This window comes from Protobothrops mucrosquamatus, unplaced genomic scaffold, assembly GCF_001527695.2.
Source record: "Protobothrops mucrosquamatus isolate PMUCROS unplaced genomic scaffold, P.Mucros_1.0 scaffold2230, whole genome shotgun sequence".
NCBI classification, from domain to species: domain Eukaryota; kingdom Metazoa; phylum Chordata; class Lepidosauria; order Squamata; family Viperidae; genus Protobothrops; species Protobothrops mucrosquamatus.
The window spans coordinates 124148-142639 of NW_015388320.1; the positions used below are offsets into that span (position 1 = coordinate 124148).

The window sequence follows — 18492 nt, forward strand, 5'->3', positions numbered from 1 at the left end:
CCTCCCCTCCAGGGGGTCCCCCCCCCTCAGTTGAAGGAGGGAGCGGGTCACCCTGAAGAGGGCGGCCGGGCGACTATCTGATGACGCGATGAGTGAGGAATAGTAGTTAGTCCTAGCCACTCTCATCGCCACTAGGTAGGATCTAACATGTATCCTTACCTGTGTTCGCGCGGATTCGGTTCGGCTGGCCCTCCAACAGTCACATCAATTTTGGTAGAACATTTTCGGCAAAGCATCTGAAGAATTTTGGACAGGTACATATAAAATAAGGTATTTTACAGGTAATTTAAAAAACCAATGGGATTGGAAGGTAAACAACATTATAAATTAGATGTGGAAACTGACTTCTTAAATTGCAAAAAGTAGTATACCATGACTATACTAAAGTGTAGGCCTTTGAACTGACTCAAATATTGTCAGTTTAATTAGTAACATTTAATATGCTCAAATCTGTTAGTCCCATTCTCAGAGATGATCATTTTATCCTACAAAAAAGGGGAGTTAGTAGTGATAATGACAATAAGGAAAGATCATAATAGAGTCTACACAGTCTATTGGAAAGTTCATGAAAATGCCTAACCCTTTGAAGTTAAGGGACAGAAACAAAGTAATTGTGGTGGTGGTGACTTCAAGTTGACTTTTGTGTGATGGACCAATAAGTGCAGTGGAATTTAGTTATTATATAATGGCTCAGTTGCTATTCTCCTTGACACTTGCCTAAAAACATTGGTCTAGAAAGAATTATTGACACAAATCATCTTAATCCTTTATTCTATTGGTAGGAAGTTTAATACTGAAGTTATTGCTTAAAATTATAACATTTATAAATTATAAATTCTCAGTCATACACTGAATTCAACTAAGCTTGGGCAATCCACTAGAGTTAACTTTTTGAAGGAGAAAAATAAAATGTATATACCTTCCTAAAATTTCCAAGAATTCTCTTGAGAACGGTGGTTATTATGCCTGCTCTTATTTTGGGGGTTGTTATTGTATTTTCAATTCCAGATGACATGTCATTTGATGTCTCCTGGTTTGCCACACGCTCTTTTGCAATGGACAAAGAACCTGTTTTCCTAGCCTCGCTAGATCGGAAGGGGATAGTGACACAGGCAAGAAGAAATGGGAGCAGCGATCTCAGCTTAGAGAGAATTTTCCCTATGGAGTTCCGACTTAGAGTTCATGGCTGTGAAGACCATGATTTTGGCAACCACTTTTGTTTGGTAACACCTTGGGTGCGGTCAGCTACAGGTGTTTGGCAACAAGAAAAGGAAATAAAATCTAAAGCAATTCTTGTAACTGTGAAGATGGATGGTAAGTGTTCTCACTGAAAATTTATCCTTAACTTTCTGTCAAGATTTTTTATATCATGTAGCAGCAACAAATACAGTCTAATAGAAAGAAGGCTGTGTCAAATCTTTCCTCTATGTTTTTGTTTTATTGTATATTGCAATTTGGATAAGGAAATAATGCTTGCCATTTTTTTCTAAGAAGAAAAAGGATTGAATGTGATTAGATGAGGGGTAGAATCTTTACCTTTTTTCTAAGAATTCCCTACCCTCAGCCTTTAGTTGCAAGGTAGACAAGTATATATGCCTTTCCTTATACAAACATCTCTCCACTAGCCTCCCTGATTTCTTATACTTCAGTAAAATTCCAAGGCAATATGCAATTTCTACCATATGATTTTTTAAATTGATAGATCAATAACAATAGCAGCAATATCAGTACCTTCCACAGTATCTTGCAATAATAAAAATACTAAAAAAATTAATTCAAGAACTCCCTAGTTGACAGAGAAAAAGGAGAATAAAACAAATGGAATAGAAGATTTCCAAATTTTAGATAGAACTGGTTGTACGGCGATGTAGTTTATATTCTTAGTGGTAGCTAGCCCATCTTACAAATATGTCATTTTATATCTCTTGCTTGACAAGAAATGACAATTTGGTTTCAGAATTAGTTTCCAGTAAACAGCTATCCAGTCATATTGAATATGAAATATCTAGGTCTTAATCCAGGTCAAATTCAAAGAAGGAAAGGGATAAAAAGAGATCCTTTGAACAAATAATACAAAAAACTCAGTTCTTATTAGATTAGAAATACTCTTTTTCTTTTCATATTAAAAAAATTGTTGCTCCGTGTGATTTGTCTATAACATTACTTTTTTTCTCCTTCTCTCTCAGTGCTGAATGCTTTCAAGTTTCCACTGTTGATTGGCATTGGTCTATCTTCAGTTATCGGACTTTTATCCTGTCTGATTGGCTATTGTAGTTCCCGTTGGTGTTGTAAGAAGGAAGTTCAAGAAACTAGGCGAGAGCGCCGGCGCCTTATGTCTATGGAAATGGACTGAAGAAGAGAGATGGATGGCCTTATTTTGGGGACAGAGGGATTTTGGAAGGGCCAGATTTACTCAGATTTCAGTGTGGTGAACCAACAGAACCATCTGACCTTGTTCTGGATCTGGAGCTGCTTTTTCTACCAATGTTTCACATTGAGAACACATGTTGTGTTTGTCAGCATTTAGCTCTTTTTCCAATGGCACTTTTTATTCGGATAGCTATTTCAAAGGAAAACTGTTCCACAGACTTTTAAATAAGATCCACTACCAAAAGTTGTGATTTACAAACAAAAACGAAACCCTTTTCTTATTTAATAGGAGGGTGGAATTGAAATTGTTTGCATAAAATTAAAAAGTCTGCCTTATAACTAAGTGACCTCTAGGTAACATCTCTAGAGAAGGAAGGAAATGTTTTTGTGCTTTAGATACAGTATGTTTAAGAGAAAATCCCTCTTGTGTCTTAGGTGAGATTCAAATTCATTTTTTTAAAAAGTTTTTAAAAATGATGCTGCTTTAGCAGCCTTGAAAACTGATTTTTAGAAAATGTACTTTGTATAAATTTGCTCTTACCATGCCCACTCCATTCTGATTTATTGTTGAGAAGCACAATTGTTATCTTTCAGTTAGATATGCTTGAGACTCAAATCTTTAGAAAAGCACCATCAGATTTCCTGTTTCTTCTTTTCGTGCTGGTGGGTTTTATGTAATTACTTACACTTCAGAAACTGGATGGAGCCTGCTAAATGTTCTAAAGAAAACTACATTATTAATTCAGTGACCAAATGCCTAGGAATCCTTTTTATCCACACATGGCTAATTTGGGGGGCAGACCCTGACTAATCACAACAGTAATGTGGAATGAACTGTAATAAAGTCAAGTACACATTGCCATGGATTCTTTTTGTTTAGCAAACAAATGATCAGATTCCCAGCTTGCCACTTCAACTAGACTTGGCACTGCAGGGTAAGGGTGAGAAAGATGGATGGAAAGGATTGGATAGGAGTAAAGGAAAATGCCTATTTCCAGATGTTTCTTTGTGCATGACACAATGCCAAGGGCTGTTCCCTTCAGTGTACCATTTACTGTATGTACTCACTAGGAAGGTAATAATTTTCCCACAGATATTTTTCCTCTTTTTCTACAGAGGGTTCTTTTTTGGTGCTGTAATACAGAGAGACCTTAGGTCTTGTCTTCCACATGCTGTTATCCCACAGCCACGAGGTTGTCCTGAGATTTGGGACAGTCCATCTTCAAGCACAGCTAGTATTTTTAAGCAATAAGAAGTCTGAATAAAAGTATAATAAAATCATTATGCTTTAAACATAGTATGATTTGAATCAAGCTAAGAGATTATACTGAAGTAAAAGAATATGAATCATTTTTCAAAATGATTTAGACTGAACAGAAAATGTTGATCTTCCAAATATACTGATATAATATGAGTTGAATGTACATTATACACAAATTGAAGACATGCGTACAGATTTAATAATGATTATTGCTGTCATTTCTGTATATTCATCTAAGAAATGGAAAAATGTGTACAGATCGCTCATTGTGCATAAATGCCCATTTAGCTTGCATTGACTTAAGTGCATATTTATAATTTTTTGAATATCACCTTACAGTTTTAAACAAGGTATTTGAGCTTCAGGCTAAAACCTCATTGGAAATATCTTTCATGGAAGTTTCAAGGAGTATTATTAGAGGACTGTCTGATTTTACCTACACAATATCTGCTCAAAATTGATTTGGTTCTTCTTTGCTGTGTTATAGTCCTTATTTCTACTGCTTTGTCCTAATCAAGGTGATCATAAGATTGCAATTGTAATTTTGGGATATCCAAATGGATGCTCCTGGAAAGATTTGTATCTTAAGAGTTTAGAGATGTCTCTGCAAATCTGTGACATGGAAAGTTTATAAAGCCAATATGGTTTGAGTTTGGATCTATTTAGGAGGCTTAGCAAATGGTTTGGCTGACTGACCAATCATTTTTTCAGAAAGACTTCTTCATAGCAAACTGTTTTACACTTGACATTTATGACATGACCCTAGATGTCATTTAAATTGACAGACCACAACTTTTGTCAAATGTCTTTGCCTTTATTGTTTCATACTATGAGTTAATTTTTGAGATTATTTTTGCCTATAATTAAAACATCTTATTTCTAGAGTAAAAATTGTGATAAGGAAACTATTATATGAAGCACAAATGATACTTTCATACATATTTTTATTTTGTATGTCTTTTTGTTCTCACAGTTTGAGGAAGAAACAAAAACATACCTAAATGCAATAATTATGGAATAGTTGAGCCCAGGAGAGTGCTTGAATTTTCTCAAGCACTTGTTGCACATTGACATTGTCTCTTTGTGGAAAGAAACTCAGGGTTGTTTTGATTCCGGGATTTCTTGTTATTCATAGAGGATTCCCTGTCTCTCTAGTTTTGCCCATTCTTCTGGACCAGAAAGAGAAGACAGTTCCTTCCAAGCATAATTGGCCAACAGGACATAGTTCCTCCCTTTGGATTTGAGGTGATGCTTCATGCCCTGTTCTGAACTACACCTGGAATAGTACACTCTTTTTTCAATTGTGCCAGTTTTATATTATTCCTCAAATAGATCTTTTATCTCCATAAGATTTTTTTTTTTACTCCTACATTATGATCACTCTGTTTCTTATTTAGGACTCAGTATATTTGTTAAAGCTTCAGTCATGGGTTCAACAGCCAAATATCCTAAGGGCTTCCGTTGATCTGGTTTATCATTTTTTGGCATTTTCAACTTAAAGAAACAGAGGACACTTGGAATGTGAAATGAACTTTTTTTCAGAAGTATCTTGAATAAAGGAAATTGAATATCTTTTGTTCATTATAAGAGGGAAGATTCAAGTGCAGTTCTGGATGATTTTAAAAATATTTCCAGAATAGCTTTAGAAGATAAGAATTGGACAGTTATAATGATTCTGTGTAATATGTGTGATTTTATATGAAAAATAAATGGTCTTTTTATAAAATCTATGTTTTGTGGTTATTATGTTGAACTATAGATTATTTTTGCTTTACGCACAGGAATCTAGATATGTTTTCCCAATGGGTGGATTCTTTTCTGTTGCATTTATATCCCAACATTTGCATGACATTTCGAGAAGAAAAAGAATTGTAGTTTGTCAATTTGTCTCTGTGAATTTTGTTTATAGCTGATTTTATTTCAAAATGATGGATTGAAAAAAAGTGATTTTGCAACTGAAGTGTGTTCTCCCCTGTGCTGTGCTTAGTATTGTGCTGAAAATGTATTCACAGCCCTTACCCTCTATTTATTATGTTGATAAAGCTGCAATGGTATTTCTTAGAAGGAATAATCTCTATGTGTGCAGTCTAGAACTACATCCCTTCATTCCTTCAAGGTAATGTTTGTGCAGGAAAATCTCTTATGCTAGTAAGTTTTATAAATTGATCCTGGCACTAATAAACTGATATAAAAGCTTATTTCTTAAGTTGTGGTGGCCACATGAATTGAAATATTCTCTTCATAAATAAATATTGGGTAAATTATGAGTTGCAAAGATGGAAAGATCTTGAAGTCCAATTGTAGACTTAGGCTGCTGTCGTGGATAAGGAAACTAAACCTGTAAAGTCTACATATTTGATAGATAATTGGATGAGAGTCTGATCTATTCATCTACCCCATATTATTAAAGAGTTCACTACAGCCTATAATACATATGCTTACTGTAGCTAAATGTGCACTGCAAGATTATATGAACGCTAATATTTATGCCTGAAGATATGGGAATATATAATTTTTTTAGATATTTGCAGTGTAGGATTTCTTCAGAGTTCTGAGCTTTTTAGAGCCCTCTTTCAGAATGAAATATTGACACTATTGAAAATATGGCTAAGTATAGTCAGATGCCAAGCAGGATTGTGGGTGGAAGAGAAACAAAGAAACTTCTGTTCCACTAAACTTTTGACTCTTAATATGTCATTCTCAACTTTTGGAAGGGCCTGAAATAATCTTTTGCAGTGAAATTTAGCTTCACTAAAATAATGAAGAAGCTATAATATATATTGAAAATTCTGTTTTAAGCTTTGTTTTGGACATTGCATGAAACATCAGAAGAGGTTTAAATTATACTATAAAATGTCTGATTATGCAGCTGAAAGTTGTCTTTCCTTCTTCATCTCCCCCCCTCCCAAAATATGTGGTCTCCTTTCAGAAATTTCATCTATGAGTTAATGCAATCAATAGCATATTTCAGAAGGAAAAATATCCAAGGTTTTCATCCAAGCTGATCTGAATCTTACAGATCTTGCGAAATAGAAACAGCCCTCTATGAAATATTGCCTAACTAAAGTACATTTAAAAACACAAAGTACCAACAAAAAATAAAAGTTTATTTTTAACAGCCTAAATGAGAGCTCTGTGGTGTAGTGGTTCAGATGTTAGACCAGATGTTAGGAGATAACACATTCATATTTACTGAATAACTCCGGTCACTAGTTATTTTCTGGAAATAAAATGAGGAGAAATTCCATGAAGTTGCCAATTTTAGACAAGTTTAATCAAATAATAAATAATATGATAAAAGGTAAAACAAATTTCTCATGGGTGTCTCCTGTAACTGAACAGAAAGGAAGATTATTTGAGACTCTAGAAAGAGTTCAGAGAAGAGCAACAAAGGTGATTAGGGGACTGGAGACTAAAACATATAAGGAAAAGTTGCTGGAATTGGGTATGTCTAGTTTAATGAAGAGGCTGTCTTGCCTGAACAGGGGGTTGGACTAGATGACCTCCAAGGTCCCTTCCAACATTATTATTATTATTATTATTATTATTATTATTATTATTATTATTATTATTATTATTAATCATTGCACAGTCAGACAGATGTTCAGACTGGATTTGGCATTTTTGTCTAACTATCGAGTCCTTACCTGGGATAGGCAGATGTGGATGTTTGATGGTATTACAGATATCGTCGCAGGATGGAAGCAGTTCCTAGTAAGGCTGCCTTTTGCAATTGACTAATGCCCAATTTGTCAATGCCAATGGTGTTCAAGTGGTGCTCCAGTTGTTTTGGGTACCTATTTACTATTGGTACTACCCTTGCTTGCCTTTGCCACAGTGTTTCTATTTCTATTTGTAGGTCTTTGTATTTTGTTTTCTTCTCCAGTTCTTTCTCGTCTATTCTGCTGTCTCCAGGCATTGCCACATCCACTATCCAGACTTTTTTGTCTTTCTTATCGACAATTGTTAAGTCTGGGGTGTTCTGTTGCAGGTGCTTGTCTGTTTGAATTCTGAAGTCCCAGAGCAGTTTAACTTTATCATTTTCTATGACTTTCTCTATTTTATGATCCCACCAGTTCTTGCTTACAGGCAAATTATATTTCTTGCAGATCTTCCAATGCACCATTGTTGCTATTTTGTCATGCCACTGCTTGTAATCAGTCTGTGCGATCTTGCAGCAGCTTACCAGGTGGTCCACTGTTTCTTCAGCTTCTTTGCATAGGTGGCACTTACTGTCTGTTGCTGTCTTCTCAATTTTGACTTTGTATGCATTTGTCCTTAAGGCTTGGTCTTGTGCAGCCAGAATTAGTCCCTAGGTCTGTTTCTTCAATTTTCTTGCTCTTAGCCATTATTATTATTATTATTATTATTATTATTATTATTATTATTATTATTATTATTATTATTATTATTATTATTATTATTATTATTATTTTATAAAGATCAGCAGGATTTGTTTGTATATGCATATTCATAACTTGATTATTGTAACTTTAAAAATAGTACTATACAATATGTAAACAAGACATTGTAGCTATCCTACCACACAAAGAACTGTAACCTTGTACAAAATACTTTTTAGGGAAATAAACTAGCTGATTGTATCAAATATTGAATAAGTATATCACACAAAATAACTATTTGGGTGGAAATCAGATCATTATAAGAAAATCAGTAATAACTGACTTATCTCTCTTCAGCTCTTGAAATTAAATATTTGCCATAAAACCAATGCACATTAGCATATTTATTTTCTTGTTTACTTTCAGAGATCTCTGTTCTTATCTACCCATTCCCCCATTTCAATAAACATTATCAAATGCCTATCAAAACAAGACTATTTTAACAATCAGGAGGACATCTGGCTCATATACAAAGATAAAATGTTACAAAACAAAAGAGCTACTGCAGTAGAGGATTCCCCTTGGATCCAGGCTCTCTTAATCAAGTGGTTAGGACTTTGAGCAATCACTAATCCAAAGTAATAGGTAGCCAATACATAGCAACCAATGAACTGGAATTATATGATAGTAATACCTTTTAACCATCAACATCCTGCCGAATGCATTCTATACCAACTGCATTTTGAGGATCTTCTTGAAAAGCAGCCTGATAAAGATCACATTAGTCAAAACCCATGATAAAGAGAATGTGACTCAGTCCAAATGGCATACCAGCCTAAGCTCGGAAAAGGTTCACCTGTATGTGTTAGACTAAATGGACTGGAATTTCTACTCGATATATCTGAAAGATGTGAAGGTATGGAAAGTTACATTAGAACAAATACTGAATTGGCTGGATTCACACCACACAAAATAGTCAATCAGGTCAGTTAACCATCCTAATTCCAACATTTTATGTTTAATGTTCATTTTGATTAATTTGTGGAAATGTAACCTTGCCCAGCCTGTTTCAGATAAATATATTGTGCAAATTATGAAGAAAATGCATTAATGTCTAACCAGGTTGTAGTGTATTTTGCATTAATAAGTTGCATTAAAAAAAAAAACTAGCCTGAGACTAACGCCTCTCTAGATGCTGCTGTTATGTTTTGGTAGGTAAATCTTATGTATAGATCACTCTTTATTCACTTTGTTAGGATTGCAAAAGTAATTTATATCCATAAAATCTCACACATCAATTTGGTAATCTAAACACAACATATGATTGTCCCTATACAAATAAACTTTCCAAGTAGATTGACTGCATGAATCTATAAAACCCAGCTAGCCATTCTATTTTAAACTCATGAATAACTCAACTTTTGAAAATCTCTAGAGTTAATAGAACATCGTGCTCTTTGCCAAGCAGAATAAATTAAAGGGAATATTTTTTCCATGGCTTCCAAAACTATTGTTAGATTTCTAGAAATCCTGTATGTGTGCACAGACCTATGGGAAGTTATTTGTGGAAACTCTTTTTTATATATAATATATTTTATTAATTTTTTAACATGGTCACCTTAATATTCGGTAAACAGTGTGTTGTCTGGGTTTACATTTAAAAAACATTTGCTAACAATTGGTTTCTATAATCTATAATCCACATAATAGCTTTACTTGATTTCCTCTTTTTCCCATAATGTTCTCTTTTACCAACCTTAAGTTAATACAATTCTCATTGTTTTGATAGATAACAATTGAGTATAATTTTTTTCTAATATTTCCGCAAATAATAATCACATCAATATAATATTTCTTTTCTATCTAGCCATTCTGTTTGCCTCATCATAGATCCCGTTTACAGTTCTTGTTTACATTTGTTTTTCCCACAATGTTCAAGACATTCTTACTGGTTAAGATTTTCTCAAAGTTAATTACATTTAAATATTTGATTCTATTTTTTCTCATGTAAACCACCCATAACTTTTACCTTACTTAAGGAAAAATAAGACTAAAAAAAGAGAAAAAAAGAACAAGAGTAAAGAGAGACAAAAAGATAGTATACTACTGAAAGTCTGTGTTTCCCCTAAGCTAATACATATTTATGTCCAAAATTATTCCATTCTTTTTACCATAATTAAGAATATATTTAATCTTTGAATATTCCATTTAATAAATCTAGTCATCTGGTCTTTTAACTCTTATTCAAAACATTTTTAATCCATTGTAATTTTCTTAAAATCAATCACATTTAAATATCTAAAATATGACCTTATATATAAGCCATTCTAACTCTTTTATATTACTCATATCAAGAAATAAGAGAAGAAAAGAGAAGAAAGAGAGAGTACTATGTCAAACGGGTGTTTCTTTTTAAAATATTGTCTCTGATAAGTCCCATCATCTATGGGAAGTTATTTGTGGAAACTCATACAACATTTCAAAATACACCCAATCCATTTGCAAAAGGGAGAAGCTGCTGTTCTTTATAATAAATGTTTAATAATTGATAAATGTACATATTACTTTTGTCCCCTTCAACAGTCATTAGTCTCCTCTCCAATCAGCTTTTAGAAATCTTCTATTGCAATCCAAACTTCTGTTTAGTTTTGAAATGTAGTACATGCGGAAACTCACGCAGTAAGACCTTAATACTAAAAGTCATCTTCTTTCTACAATATTTAATATTTCCAATAACAAAAACAGAATTATTCTTACATTTTTAGATGATATTTATTCTTTTTCCTTTTGTATCAAGTGAAAGTCAAAAATAGGCATAACAATACCAAAAGATTGAGGAAAGGTGAGCAGTTACTTGTGACATTTTTCAGCCTCCAGACCAAATAGAAATTAAACTTTTCAAAATAAAAATATATATAAAAGAATAAAAAACAATAATCCTCCCACTTTCCAGGCGACAACACACAGGCCCATTGGCAGAACCTTCGGGGTCTTATAAGAGAGTGGCAAAGTGGGGGCCAGTCTAATCTCTGCAGGGATGATATTCCGAAGGGAGGGAGCCACCATGGAGAAGGTCCTTTTTCTGGATTCAGCCAGATGGGACCTGCAACATTCCTTGCCTCCCTGCTCTAGTGGGTTGGGTGAATGTAATTGGGAAGAGACAGTTCCTCAGATAACCCAGTCCCAAACCATGATGGGCTTTAAAGCTGACAACCAGTACCTTGAATTGCACCTGGAAGCCAATCAGCAGCCAATGCAGTTCCCACAGGAGATGTGACACATGCATGCCTGAGTCTGCACAAAAGCATGTGGACCACTGTGTTTTGAATCAATTGGAGCTTCCAGATACTTTTCAAGGGCAGCCCAAGTAGAGTGCATTGAAATAGTCAAGATGGGGAGATAACTAGGGATTGTTGGTCTAGGAATTGATGTAACTGGCGCATAACCTGCAGTTGTGCAAAGGCCCTCCTGGCCATGACTGCCACCTGCTCCTCAAGATTATGCACTGGGTCTTTTGCCCCATTAGCAGACTCATCTCCAGTACGGTTTACATTATAAACAAAACTATATATAATCTATGCAAAAGAACTAAACATTTCTTGTTTAAAAAGACAGAGGTGCCCTTAAGTGTGTAGAGCACTCAAAGTTTAATTCTGCTTCTCAGGGGCAAGCATTTCCCAATATTTTTTATATAATTCCTTCCATTTTAAAAATCTAAAATTTAGCAGTTGTTGTACTGAAGGGTTTCATGATTTTTTAAAAAAAAAATTGAACAGTCTCCTGTTAAGATTAATACCCCTAGAGGGTGCTAGAGTAATGCTTCTAACTTAGCAGTACTGTACCTGTAGTTGTGTGCCGTTGGGGGAGGCTGGATTGTTGTTTGTTTTTTGCTTTGGGTTTTCTTTCCTTTTTTTAAAAAAAAACAATCTTGAAAGGTTATTTAATAATGTGCCACATGTTTTGTATGGTTGCTCAATTCCTATTCTATTTCTGATTTCCATGGGTGTCATATATGGGCAAAAAAATGCATATGTTAAATGCTTCCTACGGTATTACAAAAAAGAAGGGAGGGATAATTTAAAAACTTTATTGATGGACTATTTTTTTCAAGATTTATTTGACTGACTGTTACTAGTCAAGATGAAAAATTTGACAGTCCCAGCCTGTCTGTTATAGAGAGTTTGTAGCCTTTTTACCAAGGATATCCTTCTTCAGCTGGAGGTCAAAATCCAATGGCACTGAAAATTCAGCAAACTAATGTCCCATTTTATTTATTTAAATTTATTGAGTGTCCAATCCTAACTTACCTCAATAGGGCAGTAGGATGCTCAAGGAAAGTGTTTATTTGGTGTCACCTCTGTCTCCTGATTCTTTATCTAAGAGACTTCTTTATCTAGGAGACTATCTTTGAGGTAAATTTATCGGATTCTGTTCTAACATGCTAAAGACTAAATTTTTTAACTCATAAGATTTCTTTGGGTTTCAAACAGTATATGTTAATAACAACTTTGAAAAGAAGTATAATAGTTATGTATATAAATATGCTGCTAAATTATGTTCCAAAATATGGAAATTTTTATTATAGTTAGAGCTTTAGTTCTGTTGAATTTGGGGCTTAGCCAAAATGAAGATCTAACAATAAATTATAAAAAAAAATATTGCTAAAATTAAGGGACCGATTCAGGATATGACCATTATCTAATTAAAAGAAATTCTTTATGAAGCTGATGAAAGAAATCAATAAATGGTCTAGATTTAATGATAAGCTTAGCGATTGAATTAATCTATATTGTTACTAAATGGATCATACATATCTTTTCTCTTTTTAATTATTTTTCTTTAAAAATATTTTCATTATTTTAGCTCTGCTTATTTTAATTACCACCATGGATATGAATTCTTTTCTCACTATGTAATGATTACCCTATATATATATTTGGCTAATGTTGTCATTGCTTCTTTTTCACTATTCAAAAAATAACTTCAATACAATAATGAATAATACCTTTAATGTTAAATGTACAGGCTGTCAGCCACAAGAGAAAATGCAGTTAAACTTCTGTACAGTTGAACTATATTTCCAAATAAGAATAGTCAGAACAAAACAGATGGAGCATAGAGAAACAAAACCACAAGAAGTATAGGTTTTAACCTTCTGTGGAGCAATAAGCAGCATTTGATAAAACAGGAACTCATGCACCTTAGCAAAGACAGAAAACGTTAAGCCGAGCTAAGCTACAAAACCAAATAGAAAGCAAAGTCATTGAGCTGTATCAGACTGACCAGGAACATGTCACCTGGAGATGAATATGTATTGTTTCATAAAGAGAAGGTAAAAGACAGTCATACAATCATTTTATTAGAAAGTGGATCACAATGTAGATTTTTAAGGTTAAGAGTTTCCTCAGTGGAACATCAGAAAAAATAATAGCAAAATCTGACAGGAAACCTTTTAAAATGGCTATAAACATCAATAAGACTCATAATAGTAAGGAATTCAATGGCTATAAATAAGTGCACAAATTCAAAATCAGCAGGAAAAAAACAATAATTTGCTTGTGTCCCTGAGGCACTCTACAAATATATGATTCTGTCATAAAAGATTATTAGTTCTATATTTTCTATTGCAAGGGCAATACACACAAATTCAAAATCTTAGAGTAAAAGATGGTCATTTAAAGCCTAATGTTGGAGAATAAAACTTTTAACTTTTAATAAATGTTATCAGTTACCAACATTTCCATGGCAGAGCTTGGAATTGGCAAGCAGATTCTTGTCACGTTTGTGACGGACTGCCAAGAGAATATTAAAATGCATTCAATTCCCTAGCCCCCTCCCAAATCTAAATACATACAGTTACTAGATTTATACATGTAGAAATTAGCAAATCCATCAGGAATATATTGTCAGTGAAAGTTTTCTCATATCAGGCAAAAGTCCTAGATAGTCTAGCATTCTCGGTCACATCATTATGGATGATCAGATACATGCAGGAAAGTCACAAGTTATAGTTCACTTCCACTGGTGCTCTTTAGCAACTTAAAATTTGCTGCCTTGGCTTCAGGCAAAATAAACATTAAATTTAGAGACAGTCCTGCTGTCCCTAAATTCTAAATTAGTGTCAATGTCAGCATTACATCAGAAAGCACCAAACGCCTTATCACATATAGCAGGGGTGTCAAACTGGCAGCCTGCGGGCCGGATGCATCATAGCAAAACCGTGCCCACCCTATTGCCGGCAATGGCAAAAAAGTCGTGATACGTCGTGACACATCATGTGACGTTGCGTGTTTGACACCCCTGTCATATAGTGAATAAAATTTTCTCTTTTTTTTTAGTTTCACATTCAGCTTCAATAGATGTCTGTAATGTTAACATTGTGAAAAAATAACAAACTTCTCTCTCTTCATTTTTTCCAGGGTCATCCCCAATTAAATATATTATATTATTGTATAAAATATAATATTATTGTATCTATTATTGCAGGGTTTAACTTTTTTATTTTTCCTTTCAGTTTTATCTATGTATAGCATTGTCAGAAACTTAGCTGAAGGCACATGTTCACCTAACCCTCATTTTCATTTTCAAACCATAAAAAGATCTGGCAAGCTCGGTTTAAAAATCTCTACAAATACTTGTTTTTGTTTTTTGATACATCTTTCTTTGGATGAAATTCAGCATCTAGGCTTCATTTACAAACTGTGTTCCAGTTTCAAGTTGTTTAAATGGTTTCCTCTCCTACTGGTAGTTATAACACTGTGGACTTATGCAGGTCAAGCAAGCCTTTTTTTGGGTTGTGGGGGTTGATCATTGCCATTTAATACATTGTTTTCATTAATCCATCTAATTCAAAGCACATTGTGCATGTTAATCACAGAGTTGTGGGCTGAAAAGAGTAGCATAATAGTTCCCAGGGTTAAACAGCCCATTTGATGCCATTCAGTTTTGTTTTGATATGTTTTTTGGACCAATATGCATGACTAGTAACTAGAAGCAATTCAGAGAGACAGGAAATTACTACAGAGAGAGGTATGGGAGAATGCTGCATTCTACATTTGCTTGTTAAACTAACACAAAAGCAGCATTCAGTTCCCAGAAAGTCATAATATGACTGTCCATTATTGCAATTTCAGCTCCAATGAATACCACTGTATGCCCTATAGAACATAGAAAGGAGTGATTATTTTCCTCATATGTATATAAGTTCAGCATGCAGAATATAAATGTCATCTCTCTCTCCCTCCCTGCCCCCTCTGTTTGTGTGTGTACACATATACATACATACGTGCAAAGGACCTCCTTATGCTATTCTACACTTTGATGTTACTGTTCTTTCAGCAAGAGTCCCAAAAGCTTATCAAATAAGAGGCCAGTTGAGAAATGTATACAGCATAGCCATAAAAGTTAATTGAATCCACAGCCTATTTGTGGAACATGGACTCTAATGAGATAATAGATACTACAGCGCAGGCTCTCCATTTCTCTATTAAGACTCCTTGCTTGACTAAAGAACTCAGTGCAGAACAGTAATTTTGATTCTGCATAAATGGAGAAGTACAGCTGAATAGCCTATGCTATAAAAATTGTTCTAGAATCCAGAGTATGTCGAGATTAAAACTGGTAATGTCTTGAAGGTGGACCTAATTGCAGCTACCAAAAGCTAATGTAATATATATGCAATATATCTGGTAAATATCTGTCAGAATGACAATCAGGTTTTAATAACATGGAAGGACTAGACTAAAAATAAGCCAATCATACTTGTATTTTTCCTGGACTTATTGTTGTTGTTGTTGTTGATGATGATGATGATGATGAGGAGGAGGAGGAGGAGGAGGATAATAATAATAATAATAATAATAATAATAATAATAATAATAATAATAATAATTATTATTATTATTATTATTATTATTATTATTATTATTATTATTATTATTATTATTATTATTATTATTATTATTATTATTATTATTATTATTATTTGGAAGGGACCTTGGAGGTCATCTAGTCCAACCCCCTGTTCAGGCAGGAAACCCTATACCATTTCAGACAAATGGCTGTCAGGTTTCTTCTTAAAAACTTCCAGTGTTGGAGCATTCACAACTTCTGGAGGCAGGTTGTTCCACTGATTAATTGTTCTAACTGTCAGAAAAATTTCTCCTTAGTTCTAGGTTGCTTCTCTCTTTGGTTAGTTTCCATCCGTTGCTTCCTGCCCTGCCTTCAGGTGCTTTGGAGAATAGCTTGATTCCCTCTCCTTTGTGGCAGCCCCTGAGATATTGGAACACTGCTATCATGTCACCCCTCGTCCTTCTCTTCATTAAACTAGACATACCCAATTCCAGCAACTGTTCCTTGTTTGTTTTAGCCTCCAGTCACCTGATCATCTTTGTTGCTCTTCTCTGTACTCTTTCTAGAGTCTCAACATCTTTTTTGCATCGTGGTGACCAAAACTGGATGCAGTATTCCAAGTGTGGCCTTACCAAGGCATTGTAAAGTGGTATTAACACTTCACGTGATCTTGATTCTATCTCTCTGTTAATGCAGCCTAGCAATGTGTTGGCTTTTTTGACAGCTGCAGCACACCGCTGGCTTATATTTAAGTGATTGTCAACTAGGACTCCGAGATCCCTGTCACAGTTGCTACTATTGAGCAAGGTATTACCTATAATATACCCGTGCATTTGGTTTTTCTTGCTTAAATGTAGAACCTTACTTTTTTCACCATTGGATTTCATTTTGTTAGATAGCGCCCAATGTTCAAATCTGTCAATCCTTCTGTATCTTAAGCCTATCTTCTGGATTGTTGGCTATTTCTACCAGCTTGGTGTCGTCTGCAAATTTGATGAGTTCCCCATCTATCCCCTCATCCAAATCATTGATGAAGATGTTGAAGAGCACAGGGCCCAGAACAGAGCCCTGGGGCACCCAGCTACACACTTCCCTCCATGTAGATGCAGTTCCATTGAGGACCACATGCTGAGTACGGCTGGTCAACCAGCTACGAATCCATCTGGTGGTGATTTTTTCTATCTTATCAAGTAATAGGTTGTGATCTACTTCATCAAATGAAGTCCAAGTAAATTATTTCCACAGCATTCCTCTGATCCACTAATTTTGTCACTTGGTCAAAGAATGCAATAAGATTTGTCTGGCATGATCTGTTTTTGACTAACCCATGTTGGCTTTTAGTAATGACTGTGTTTGCCTGTAGGTGTTCGCTGATTCGTTGTTTGATTATCTTTTCCAGAATCTTCCCAGGTATTCAGGTCAGGCTGATAGGTCTGTAATTTCTTGGATCCATTTTTCCCCTTTTTTTGAAGATGGGAACTACATCAGCTCTTTTCCAGTCCTCTGGTAGCTCCCCAGTGCTCCAGGATCTTTGAAAGATATAGTTCAGTGGTTCTGAGATCACATCTGCCAGTCCCTTCAGAACCTTGGGATGTAGTCCATCTGGTCCTGCTGATTTGAACTCATCTAGGGTGGACAGGTACTCACCATTTTCTTGTCTATCTTAATTTGTGTTTCTAATCTGTTTTTTATGGTACTGTTTTTGATAGGTTGGACTGTTTTTTCCCTTTGTGTAAATACGGATGCAAAAAATGAGTTGAGTAGTTCTGCTTTCTCCCTGTTGCTTGTCACCTTCTTGCCACTTTCTCCCATTAATGGACCAATCACTTCCTTAACTTTTTTCTTGTTTTTTACATGTTGAAAGAAGGTTTTTTTTTTGTTATTTTTGAATTTTGTTGCAAGCCTTATTTCATTTTGAGCCTTAGCTTTTCTCACTTCATCTTTGCAGGCTCAGGCTATTTGCTGATATTCTGCCTTAGTTATGTGCCCCTCTTTCCACTTTTTATACTTGTCCTTTTTGTCTTTCAATTTATCAGAGAGTACTTTATGCAGCCATGCTGGTTTCTTTTGAGAGCTGTTATTTTTCTTCTTCATTGGTATTGTGCTAGACTGGGCTTTTATAATTTCACTTTTCAAAATTTCCCAAGCTTCTTGAATTGTTTTCCCCTTGAGGATTCTCATTCATGGAATCCTTTCCAAGCTCTCTCTAAGTTTGTTGAAATTAGCTCTCTTAAGTTTGACTGTGTTCTATTGCTTGTGCTTGCATAATGTTGAATTCTAATATTGCATGATCACTCCCCCCCAAGGTTCTATTATTTCATCTCTGTTTATCATAAAAATATACAAATTAAATTCATATGTACAAATTAATTTACAATTTAATATTTGCCATTTAGGTCACTACTTACAATGAAAATATAAACCCATTGTGGTAGCAATTATACAGAAGGTTAACTGCTTTCTAAAAATCCTTGAGAAAGGATTGAAAATAAAATTGATAATAATTTACTGACAAAAAGCTATGATACGAATATATTTGGTATATTGTTTATGATTACATACAATTTTGGGCATTGCTGAAGGGATGCAGAAAAAGAAAACATGTTGTGTTATTTCCATAACAAAGAAAAAAACAGCACATGAAGCTTTTTAGCTTCAGGTAGGTAA

General features: G+C 34.5%; 1 protein-coding gene across 1 annotated transcript in view; it reads left to right on the plus strand.

Moving 5' to 3' along the window:
• PTGFRN (prostaglandin F2 receptor inhibitor) overlaps nucleotides 1-2748 on the plus strand; it is a 103611-nt gene extending 100863 nt beyond the window's left edge. The window contains exons 9-10 of the mRNA XM_015824425.1: nucleotides 1009-1314; nucleotides 2187-2748. Of these exons, the coding sequence (XP_015679911.1) occupies nucleotides 1009-1314; nucleotides 2187-2353 (473 nt within the window). The 3' untranslated portion in view covers nucleotides 2354-2748. The remainder of the gene's footprint in view (nucleotides 1-1008; nucleotides 1315-2186) is intronic.
• Nucleotides 2749-18492: the final 15744 nt, after the last annotated feature.